Source organism: Gobius niger (genome assembly GCF_951799975.1).
Source record: "Gobius niger genome assembly, chromosome: 20".
In the NCBI taxonomy this organism is placed as follows: Eukaryota; Metazoa; Chordata; class Actinopteri; order Gobiiformes; family Gobiidae; genus Gobius; species Gobius niger.
In genome coordinates this window covers 11,185,041-11,197,751 of record NC_136871.1, presented here as the reverse complement: position 1 = coordinate 11,197,751, position 12,711 = coordinate 11,185,041, and the positions used below count along the sequence as shown (strand labels likewise).

Genomic DNA, 12,711 nt, shown 5'->3' with positions numbered 1-12,711 from the left:
CCTTTTTAAGTTGTAACACAGTCTGTAGAACCTGTCCTCTGTGATAGTTGTCATATGCATTACAAAACAGCTAGGATAAATACATATGTTTATTTTAGTGAGGACTACACTAAAGGAAAGTTGAAACAGAATAAAGGATCATTAAATAACACAAACTTATAACAGTAACATTATTAGTCATTCATTCTGGTTCTCAAATGGAAGTCACCAGTTGCCACTCATCTCAATTCCCCTATTTCTGTGGGTATTTTCCAGTGTTGAGTGTTGCACTTCCGCACTGGTCCCTCATCAGGGTGTCCGACGCTTCTTCCTTCTTGTTTTTTATCTGTTCCTTATGCAATCAAACTTCATAATGACGCTCTGTGTGTTACAGGAGGCTTGGGTGAGCGGTCACCATGGCACCGTTCCTGCGAATCGGCTTCAACGCCTATGACATAGGCGCTTTGGAACCTGTACAAGAGCCTCTCATTTGTGCTGTCAAGATGAAGGAGTCTGTCAATACAGGTATGGACAGAAGCAAATGGATGGGCCAAAGTGTTGATACTTTGGATACCATTGACCAAACTCTGGTATCAAATTTGTATCGTAATCATGGAAATCGGACTGAAGTTAAAACACTGAAACTGTTATGCTTACATTTGTTGTATATCTTTGGATGGTAATTACTCTTTATTTATTTATTTTTTTAGAGCGAGGGAAGACTCTTCTCCAGAGAAAGCCCACAATGTTTCCAGACTGGAAATCTACTTTTGACGCTCACGTTTATGATGGCCGTGTCTTTGAAATTCTGCTAATGAAGAACCAGGAGGAACCTCTGGCCAACGCCACAGTGGGCGTGTCTGTTCTGGCCGAACGCTGTAAGAAATCCAAAACCAGCGGACGTGCCGAGTTCTGGATTGACCTTGCCCCTTCAGGACGAGTGCAGATGGCAGTGCAATACTTCCTGGAGGATGGCGATACTGGTAAAATCACATAGTTCATTAGTTACGTAAAGGCCCTATACCTGATTTGTTTTTATATAACAAACAGGGAGGAGTTTCTAGGTGTGATTCACAGCTTGCAGGGTCACTTTCTAATTGCTTTATAATTAGATGCGCAGTGTTTTTCCCTGAAATGTCTGAGTTTACATAATGCAAATTTCTTTCCACTAATAGAAAAAAAATGAGGTATACCGCTTCTCTACCTTCATTTGGCTCAAAGTGTTTTACTGCAAGGAACCAGTCACCCATTCACACTCATTCATCCACCAATGGCCTTTAATCACAGAGAGGGACTGACATACAAACACAGTGCTACAGATGGCGAAAAGGTTAACATAGAGGTCCAAAATATGTTCCCTGACCGGGAATCGAACCCGGGCCGCGGCGGTGAGAGCGCCGAATCCTAACCACTAGACCACCAGGGACAGTGAAAGTGGCAGTAACAAGACACTGCCTGCAGAGAGTTCCTCAGACTGCACCATCCACCCATTACTTGAGTTGTTTTTGAAAACTTTACTGGTTTATTTGCACCCTCTGCTGGCTTTCCATGGTGACAGTGTTGAACCACATTTTTTGTTCCGATTGGCTGTTGGACCAGTCTTATCTACTTACAATAACCCACTGTAAAGATTACATTTAGACATGTTTTAGTTGCACTTCACTACAAGCAAAGTCACCATCATGACCACGGGCAAATCATTTACAAACCTTTTACTTATTTAATCCTCAATTGGTACTACTTTAAGCTGCCCTCCCCTAACCAAACAAAAAGGTCTGCTGCAGAGGAATAGCTTATTATCTCTTTCTAAATTATCTGTCCCCTCGTTTCCTTCTGTTAAATGTCTCTTTAAGGCTTCTGTCCCATCAGCCACCCACTCGCACCCTTAATCTCTTGGCGCAGTGTCCGCTGTTTACTTACTCGCGCCTTCTCTGCTGTATTCCGTAAATGATCTTTGGCCGTCTCTGTAGATTATTACTCATTTGTGTACATTTCTTTGTTTCAACCTTCAACTGTTATGTCACTAGGATGTTTATTGTCTTGTTTTAGTTTTTAGATTTCACTCTCTTTCAAGGCCCAACATAAACACCCAGCATCTGGATATGTTACTGGTTGGAAATTAGCATGCCTTCTTTTGCATTCTTAAGCAGAGATAGTGGCATAACTAATTAAACTGTGGCAAGTAAAAACATCAATTGGCTGCAAATATTTGGAAAAGAAAAAAGCGGCTAGTCGGGGAAAAAGATGCTAATAAGAATTCCTGCTTACCACTATGCCTGTCACTGATTAAAAATTGCTAAAGCCACACCACGTAGCATTTCACCCAATAAGGTTATGGTTACTTTATTAATCCCCGTAGGGAAATTCGTTCTCTGCATTTGATTCATCCTCAATGGTGCTGGGGCAACATGTAGAAGCAGTGAGCAGCCAGCGTGGGCCGGCGCTCGGAGACCCATCTCCAGATGTGGATAGGGATAGGACGATAAACAATATCGTTAATCGCAATACAAAATGAGGCAATTAATCGATCGCCACATTTTTCGTCATTGTGATTATCGTGCTAGAAGATAATCGCTAAATCCATGAGACAGCCAGTGCCGGTAACTTTACCGGGAGTGGGTACGTCTCCATGGAGATGTGACTAAAGTCAGCAGTATTTAAAGGGACTATACGGAGTTTAAAAATGTCAAAATTATGTATTTTCCTTCCCCTACATGTTCCAACAATGTCCTAATGTGTAGAATGAGCTCAGAACTGTTCACCACAACTGCCTCTAAAATCCTGCACTGTCACTCAAAACGGTGTTAATTCGGGTACGAATTGCCGTCATGCACGAGCTTAATATAGAAGGTGCAGTTACACGTATGACCTGAGGTGGCAGTAGTGAGAATAAGATGGGGGGGGGGGGCATCTAGCCCCTTTAAGATTTCAGTAGGTTAGTTCCGCATCCAAATCCATTCTTTGATTACCCACTGTGTGTCAAGCTGCTCATTGCCTGCACGGTTTGTCTTGATAACAACAGTATAGTCCAAAATGTTACTTAAAGGGACTATAGGGAGTTTAAAAATGTTAAAATTATGTATTTTCCTCCCCCTACATGTTCCAACAATGTCCTAATGTGTAGAATGAGCTCAGACCTGTTCACCACAACTGCCTCTAAAATCCTGTACGGTCACTCAAAAATGTGTCACTTCGGCCCGAATTGCCGTCATGCACGAGCTTAATATAGAAGGTGCAGTTACACATATGGCCTGAGGTGGCAGTAGTGAGTATAAAATGGCAAACTTGAATCCAGCCCCTTTAAATATATAAATAAATACTTACTTTATGTCTCCCTCAATATGACATTTACAGCAAACAATGAAGAGGAATATTTAATAATTACCAAATCTCCATTATGTCTGCAGTTTCAGTGATTTTTTGTACCATATACAAGATAATTGTGAACCCAAATTTCATTATTGTCCCGTCCCTAGATGTGGAGCCAGGCTGGAGGATTTAGTGGTAAGGGGTATGCAGACACGGGGAGAACTTGCGAGCTCCACACAGAAAGGCCCAGCCCGGGGATTGAACTCGAGCCCTTCTGGCCGTGAGGCATAAGCACTAACCGCTGTGCCACTGTGCCGCCCAAATATGGTAAAATACAAGAATTAACTTTATTTCAGATTTATATCGTTATAATGTACTGAAATGAACGTAAATGAACCAACGTGTGTTTGCTCTGAGCAGCTCACCTTGCCTAAGACATGACTTTAACTTTACTTAACTTACTGAGAGTGGGGACGCCTCCAACTGACGTTAAAGGCAGCCAAATGTGAGATTTAAAAAAGAGTTGGGTCCTCATACACATCCATTCTTTGATTACCCACAGCAAAAACAGCATTTTCTGTGTCTCGCTGGTCATTAGGAGCATGTTTGGAAGTGCTGGCAACAGTATAATCCAAAATGTTGCGCAGTGTCCCTTTTAAGTAAATAGATGTTTTAAGTTGTACACTTTACTTTTTCCTCAGGTCCTGCCAGGCCTTCGATGAAAGTCAGTCCTGAGGATGGACTCACGACCCTTAATAGAAGGAGAGGCGCCTTCAAACAGCCCAAAGTTCACGACATCAAGAGCCACGAGTTCATGGCGACTTTCTTCAATCAGCCAACCTTCTGCTCTGTGTGCAGGGAGTTCCTCTGGTGAGATCGCGCTGCTTCTTCAGTGATTTTCTCTTGAATTTTAAACTTGAGTTCGACCAAACCCCGTCTCCATGGCAGCTGACCGGGAGGTTACCTGCTGCGGCCGCACGCTATGAGGAAAAAACGTTAACATTCAATTACAATATTTTATTAAATCATTGAATTGAATTGAACATTTTATTTAGAGCCATATAAACAAAACTACACAAACAGTGTTCAAGAACAAATACAGAGACAAAGGTACATGCCATATCTGTCCAAGATCTTTACCTTTACATACAACATACTTCCTTTGCCGCTATAATTGGCCAACAAAATAAAATAAATAACATTTTACTCGAAAAGGAGTGGGAAGAAGACAAACTTATTTACTCCCACCCCATTCATATATTCTAAATTATTTAAACAATGTGGTTGCAGAACTTGCTTAGTTTAGTCCTTGGTAGCTTGTAGTAATAAAACAATAAGTTGCAATGCATTACATTAAGTCAACATTCACAAAATGCTACCCTTTATAACAAGTGTAAAACTATTCATTCCTACACACAATATATCACCAATATATTATATATATTATATGTATTACTGTTCATTATAAAATCATCATCATCACAACCCGCACAGTATTTATATTGTACATAATATAAGTGTTTGATTGATATATAACATTGCCCATATCTATTCATGAGCAGTATAGTAATAACAGATTGATTCATTTATTGATTGATGCTCATGGTAACCAGATTTCATTTTAATGATGTGTATTTAAAGTATTTTATTTTATTTTATTTTATTTTTTCCTCATCATTTGATCGCGTGTAATTTTAATAATGTAATGTAATTTGTTGACTCATCAAATCGTGCCAAAACAAAATCCAAAATTGTGACCAAAACAAAGCTTGTGCATGATTGATGGGCGCAGAACAAATAAACATGCCTTGACGTGCCTTGCCATGATTATAAGTTACCTTTTATTTTTGTTTGTTTTTTGCTAAATTATTTCATTCTCAGTCAGATGGACTTCAAGTGCTATGATTTATTTGATAGCGATAACAATATTCCTGGTCTGTGTGGATACATTATACTCTTGAAATACTTTCATTATAACAGATTTTTGGAGAGAGGGAATTCAAAAGTGTAAGACATTGTGAAAAAGCATCAAGAACACTGTTATTTCCCTACAGCAACTTTTATTGACAAACAGACACATACAGTTTCAGTGTTTGGTTCAGCCCTGTGAGGCAACTTGCGATATTGGGCTAAACAAGCTTAATATAGCTATTGATAAAAACAACAGGAAATTGACTAGTTTGTTTTGCATAATATCTCTCTTTTCTTTACACAGGGGACTTAACAAGCAGGGATATAAATGCAGACGTAAGTTCTTTTTTAATATATTCATCAACATATGGTTTTCATCGTAATCTAGGGTGACCAGATTTTCCAATTATAAACTGGGACGCAATTCAGGATTATGCTGCAGCGGTTCCAAATCTTCAGCTTTTTCCTATGCTGAATAATAAAACTGTCAACGTCTCATGACATGCACCTGCATTGAGGAGAAGCTAGAAGTGAGATTTTTAAATGGTTTATACTTGGTAATTGATATTCACATGGGCCAAAAACATTCAAGCGTGTTATTTTGGGGACTATATACAACTGGGACAGATTCTAATTGAGACGGGTACAAATCAGTGGTTTTGGACAAATCTATTGGGATGTGGGACAAATGAGTCAAAACTGGGACTGTCCCGGGTAAACTGGGACATCTGGTCACCCTATCCTGATCTCTGTATGGAATTTACGGATGGTGTTTTGATGTTATTTAATTTCAATCCAGAATGCAATGCAGCGATCCACAAAAAATGCACCGCCTTGGTGATTGCAAGGTGCACTGGGACAGCAGCCAACAGTCGGGAGACAATGGTGAGCGGAAACTACTTCTAAAATGCTTACACATCAAGCTAATATCATGCATTGTTTTTTTTGTTTTGTTTTTTATTCATTCATTCACCTCAGACATAGACACAGTCACAGTATACATTGAATAAAACAAAAACATAAATAACACAACAATACCAAAATCACAATTCATTTCACAGAAAGATGCTTCCAGACTAAGACAGGACAAGACAAAGACAAGACAAACAAACACAAAGACAAGACATACAAGACATACAAATAAAAAAAATAAAAATATCATGCATTGTTACTGTATCTGTTAGTAGTATCTGTGACTTTAAATTACCCTAAACATTTCCTGTGCAGTTCCAGAAAGAGCGCTTTAAGATTGACATGCCTCACCGCTTCAAATTCCACAACTACAGAAGCCCCACTTTCTGTGACCACTGTGGCAGTCTACTCTGGGGGCTGTACAAACAAGGCCTTAAATGTGAAGGTGATTGTTGTGCGTTCTTGCATTATTGTCAGAAACCGAACATTTTCTCAATCGACTGCTTTAATTTGTGTCATTTGACCCATTTTGTTATGCAGAATGTGCCATGAATGTGCATAGTAACTGTCAGAAGAAAGTGGCCAATCTATGTGGCGTCAATCAGAAATTACTCGCAGAAGCTCTCTCGCACATCAGTTTGGTTCGTACTTTTAATATGCTACTGTTAAAACAAAATAGTAAACGTGTAACAAAGCTGTTTGAGATTTTTTTCGTATTCCTTTAAAACAGAAAAAAGACGCATCAGTTAAAAAACCTGATCCAAATGGACCCGACACTGGCATTTACCAAGGCTTCAAGGACTTAACGCCAGTCCCTAATGGTGAGTGGTGGCAGTCACACAGTTAAACGATGAACTGTACTATTAAAACAAATGAATCTATGTGATGGGTAATTGGTTTTTTTTTTTATTATTATTCATGAAAAAATCTTTTGTGCAGACAACGGCAAGGCCCAGGAGCAACGTCCCACTCCAACAACTACCCCGGGGTCTCGCCTGTCTCTGAACCAGCTGACGTTTCACAAAGTACTCGGAAAAGGCAGCTTCGGAAAGGTCTGTGCACAATCCTCTACCCAACTCTACACCTGGCTAGAGTTTAATAACAGTAATAACTGTGGATTTGGCGATTCAGGTGCTGCTGGCTGAGCTGAAGGGCAAAAATCAGTACTTTGCAGTGAAGGTACTGAAGAAGGATGTGGTGCTGATGGATGATGATGTGGAGTGCACGATGGTGGAGAAGAGAGTCCTGGCCTTGGCCTGGGAGAACCCTTTCCTCACTCACCTCTACTCTACCTTCCAGTCCAAGGTGAGCTCTTTTTTCTCTACAGTATGAAAGCAGAAGCATTGCACTGGCATTCCCAACTGTTTACAGATCATGCATTATTTAGTCGGTACAAAAATGTAAGTGCAAAGGAAGTATTAGGGTCAAAATTACATGACAACTATCTGCTCAATATTACTGTATGTCTGTGAACGTTTTGTCTCTGAATTGTGCAAGCTGGCTTTGAGCATAAAGAGGGGAAAGCAAAGTGAGTCTAACCCTGAGTTTACTGCTTGGTAACAGTGTAGGTTTCTTTATGCAACTGTAAATCAATCTCCGTGTTTACAGTTGTAGTGAATGGCTAACCTGTGCTATGCTAACCTATGTTCTGTAATATAGTGACCAATAACTGTGTCTCTACCCATTTCTCACCTTGAATGTGGCACAAACTTGTGGTGCTTGATAATTTTGCAGCTAATTTACTTTGTATCATCCCAAGGCTCTAGACTAACTATTAAGATGAGTTGCTACAATTTACATGTAGTACTTTAGAAATGCAGGGGCTAAAAACGGGTTAATGCCAATGCTTGTATTCACCATCTATGCTGTTTGCTATTGCAATTCATCTTCTATAACTGACATCTTACATAATAAATTAAATACAATTTGACATTAGTTTTTGCTCCAATGAAAGTTAAAAACAAAACAATTAATTTCCAAGGGACTGATTTGAGGAGTAAAGAAGATAAATGGCATTATGAAAGACATTTATGACATAGAACTGACAGTGGTGTGTCATAGGAACACCTGTTCTTCGTAATGGAGTACCTGAACGGAGGCGACCTGATGTTCCACATCCAAGACAAAGGCCGCTTTGATCTCAACAGGGCCACGTGAGTCTGAATAAATGCTTCCTCCAATACCACAGTTATAGTGATGATTAACTAATTGTTACTAAATGTTTATCTTCAGTTTTTATGGTGCTGAGATAACTGTTGGATTGCAGTTCCTCCACACGAAAGGAATAATCTACAGGTAATTTCATTTCCATGCCTCGATGCAACTTTGCTGCCGTTATTAGAATGACTTATAATAATACCTAACAGGGATCTGAAGCTCGACAACGTGATGCTGGACAAAGATGGACACATAAAAATTGCAGACTTTGGCATGTGCCGAGAAAACGTGTTTGGAGATGTCAGGGCAACAACGTTTTGTGGAACACCAGACTACATTGCACCTGAGGTACAACTGCATTGCATTATCCCCATCAGCAGTGGTGAAAAGAAAAGCCATGGATAAATGGAAATGCTGTCATCCTTCCTTGCTAACATAGCTGTTTATTATCAGATCTTGTTGGGACAGAAGTACACCTTCTCAGTGGACTGGTGGTCTTTCGGTGTCCTGGTGTACGAGATGCTCATTGGTCAGTCCCCTTTCCAAGGCGATGACGAGGACGAATTGTTTGAATCCATTCGTACTGACACTCCCCACTATCCACGCTGGATCACAAAGGAAGCCAAAAGCCTGCTTGAACTGGTAATTGCTGTATATTTATAAATTATACCATGCACATGCTTATCGATAACGGTGCACAGCTATGAATATGTAGACAATGGAAAAGTCAATTCAGAATATGAAAGATGACACAATAGGTTTTTTTCACTCATAGTTAGTGGTTGTGTGAAGCCGTTTGTGGTCAAAAAATTGAGTTTGTTCCTTTTTAAATCATAATCTAAAGAGAAAGTACAAAAAATGTTTATGATCAAGAAGAATGGGCCGCTTTAGCACAAGATTATATACAGAACCTTCTCCACAACTACCACAAAAAACTCCAAGCTGTCATTCATGCTAAAGGGGGCAAAACGCAAAACTTTGGACCAGGATCATTATGGTACTTTTTTTCTTTTATTATGATTATCATTATTCAAAGATTCTGCCAGGGTATGTAAACTTTTGAACACAACTGTATGTTCAGTATTCACACAAAAAATAGCACACATTTTCATTGAATAATAGATAATATATTGTTTGTATTAATATTTTACATTGTAATATATGGACATGCCTTTTGTGTTTAATGCCTGAAATGCTCCTTTTTCCTCAGCTGTTTGAGCGAGATCCCACTCGGAGGTTAGGTGTGGTGGGTGACATCCGTTCGCACCAATTCTTCAAAACTGTCAATTGGACGGCACTCGAGAGGCGACAAGTGGATCCCCCTTTCAAGCCCAAAGTGGTACGTTTCTGCTGTAGCCTGTATAGTATTAGTGGACACATTTAAGTTAAAGTGGATTTAGAAAGTTCTCAATGCTCTCATACATACACAACCTCTGTAAGTATCTAAGTTGTTATGTTGAAGTCTTACACTGAGCAAAAATAATACTTCCCGCACACTGCCAACCTTGCAAAAATAGTTTATTAGGAATAGGTTAACGTTTCAGTCCTGAGACCTTCATCAGGCAAATTGCTGAAGAGCTCCAGGTGACCAGTCTTAAGTAGGGTGTGACTGTCCCCTCTTAAAGGGACTATACAGAGTTTAAAAATGTTAAAATTATGCATTTTCCTCCCCCTACATGTTCCAGCAATGTCCTAATGTGTAGAATGAGCTTTAGACCTGTTCACCACAATTGCCTCTAAAATCCTGCACTGTCACTCAAAAAAGTTGTGACTTCGGGTCCGAAGTGCCGTAATGCCCGAGCTTAATATAGAAGCTGCAGTTACGCGTAAGACCTGAGGTGGCAATAGTGAGTATAAAATGACCAACTTGCATCTAGTCCCTTTAAAGGGACACTGTGCCAAAAATGATCAATCCATTAATGCACATCAAACAGGCCTTAGAAAATGTAGATAAAATATATACATAATATAAACATTATACAAACAGCATCTGATTACATAAATCAATGGATGTAGACCACTGGTGGAACAAAAAAACCTGGTGGAGTCTTACACTGAAAATGTTTATCTGTTATATGTTTACAATACAGTACCTCTACATTCACGCTTAATGTGCAGAGGCTGTACCTTTTTGTATTCACCACAAACTTTACGAATGTTCAAAAACAGCACAACTATGATTGAGAGCCAGAATTAAATTTTCTTTTCTCCAAAAACATAGTATGTTTACTGTTAATATGTTGTGGGTAATTCATTCGTCTGGGACAATACATATTTTGCAATATATTGCAATACGCCTGCATTACCAAGTATCGATGCTGTATCAAAGCATTTGTTTTTTTACTCATGACTGTTTCCTTTTTTATATCGCCCCTTAGTATCGTAATATGTATTGTATCGCCACTAAAGCGGATCGGTCCCAGCCCTAGAAATTAATGTATATCATTTTTACCTATAGAAAACAGATTTGTATTGTTTTTCATCAGATTGCTACATAACAAATAGTAAAAAGCGGCCTGTAAACCTTCTGGAGTTCTAACTGTGATTTATGACTTGTGGCAACAGAAGTCCCCCAGTGACTGCAGCAACTTTGACCGGGAGTTCTTGAGCGAGAAGCCACGCCTGTCGCACGCAGACAAGAACCTCATCGACTCCATGGACCAGGCTGCGTTTGCCGGCTTCTCCTTTGTCAACCCCAAACTCGAGCAAATGATGAGCAAATGATGAACTAATAATACGCACGCTCTGGTGTTGTGTCACGATGTCTGCTCCTATTCGATAATGTTTTTTTTTTTTTTTGGTAAATGGTGAATGTGTAGGCCGACTGTGCTGCAAACCTTTTCTGCCTTTATGACTTAATGATGTTTATGAGAGTTTGAACGAGCAAACATTGAATGTGACTCCAGATGAGGCCAGGATTCCCACCTCTAAGGACAGTCACTGAGTGGCACAACACCAGTTCACAGAGCTTTTGAATTACCTCTTTACCTGGTGAACTTGTGGAAATGTGTATGTATATTCTGGTTTCCATTTTTAAGGGACTAAACAAACCTGTACTGGACGTTCATGTGAAGTAATCCTGTTGTGTGTAAAATCTTAGGAAGTAAGGGATTCAATGTAACCAGTGTTGATATTAAATGCTGAATATCAATATTTCTTTTATATATATATTTAATTGCAAATTATCTTAAATCAGAACATGTACTGTATTTGTTTAATTAACAAGGCAAAGGTGTAAGCTCATTGGTACGGTTGGACTTTGTATTGTCTTTGTTTGCAGTAATTACCATTCTGCTTTTGAAATGTCACAGTAAATTTAGAGAGTGCTGCTGAAATGGAACCTGACCATTTACAGCCAATCAAAAATCAGGAAAAACTAGCAATAACTCGTGATTTTAAGTTCTGCGATAAGAGATTGGTAATTTTTATATTTGTTTTAACTATCATTGAATATTTATGGTTAGAAACAGTAAAAGTTATGATTCCCTTAAGTTCTTTTTCTTCATGTTTCCAACTCTATACTAATGCCTCTTGACAAGACTAGATTTTGTGGAGTCAACGAAACACTTCAAAAGGTTACAATATTGCCAATGAGTGGGTTTTCTCATGTATTTATTTTTGTCGTTTATCAAACTGTAGAATGAGTTGGTTCGTATTGTGAAGAACTGCATTATCTGAAGCATTGAAATTGAACTTGAATCGGGACATTTTAACAGCAGTTATGCTGTATATTCCTTTTAGCGTAATTAACTTTTATCTCTATTTTACATATTATAAATAAATACTGTCATGTGTAAAACAGAATGGATTACTCTGTTGTTTGTACAGCAGGGATTGTTTCAGATGCCTTCATGGTTCACTTCAGCAATTATTTTGGCGTTGGCCTTTTGGGATTCAGTGCCATCTAGTGTGCAGTTTGTATGATCACGCGAAAGATGGAAAGACAGTCCTGCAGTGCGCACACCGCTATGACCTGTCCTCCTTCTCCTCTCTTTTGGCTATAGGCTGTTAAGTAATAAAAACAAACATCAACCACAGCAAAAAACTACTTACTCCTACTCCTCCCCATTGAGATTGTATCTTTCGTCGGCAGTACTAAACTTAAACTGTGTAAAATCTCATGTGCTGTGGCACAAAGAGGATGCAAACTCAAGCACAAATCTGAGTACGCGTGCTTTATTTCCGACTCGGAAGACGGTCTGGTCCATTTTGGAGGAGAACGCAATATAAATGAGGCATTACTTTGTATCACACAAAGGTTTGTGAAGTATGGTTGTTTGAGGCATTGGCCAGCTGTGCACAGGCGTTGTACGAACAAAGTCGCAGCTCGTCGTAAGACGGTCCTTGATTTTCCAGTGGTTTTCTCCGCCCTATTCGCGTCTTTTCTTAAGAATAAATGTCGCTCCATGTGCTCACAATGGGTTCTTTAGAGTAATAGGCCGT

The 12,711-nt window shown here is 39.3% G+C and overlaps 1 protein-coding gene across 1 annotated transcript; it reads left to right on the top strand.

Moving 5' to 3' along the window:
* Positions 1 to 374: 374 nt before the first annotated feature.
* On the top strand, positions 375 to 11,977 carry prkcdb (protein kinase C, delta b). Its single transcript, XM_079579258.1, has 16 exons — positions 375 to 504; positions 690 to 962; positions 3,990 to 4,158; positions 5,504 to 5,535; positions 5,999 to 6,084; positions 6,427 to 6,556; positions 6,652 to 6,752; positions 6,842 to 6,932; positions 7,051 to 7,163; positions 7,243 to 7,416; positions 8,173 to 8,264; positions 8,344 to 8,406; positions 8,478 to 8,616; positions 8,722 to 8,910; positions 9,479 to 9,607; positions 10,834 to 11,977. Exons 1-16 carry the CDS (start codon positions 396 to 398, stop codon positions 10,990 to 10,992), a joined length of 2,049 nt encoding a protein of 682 aa, XP_079435384.1. The 5' UTR covers positions 375 to 395; the 3' UTR covers positions 10,993 to 11,977.
* Positions 11,978 to 12,711: the final 734 nt, after the last annotated feature.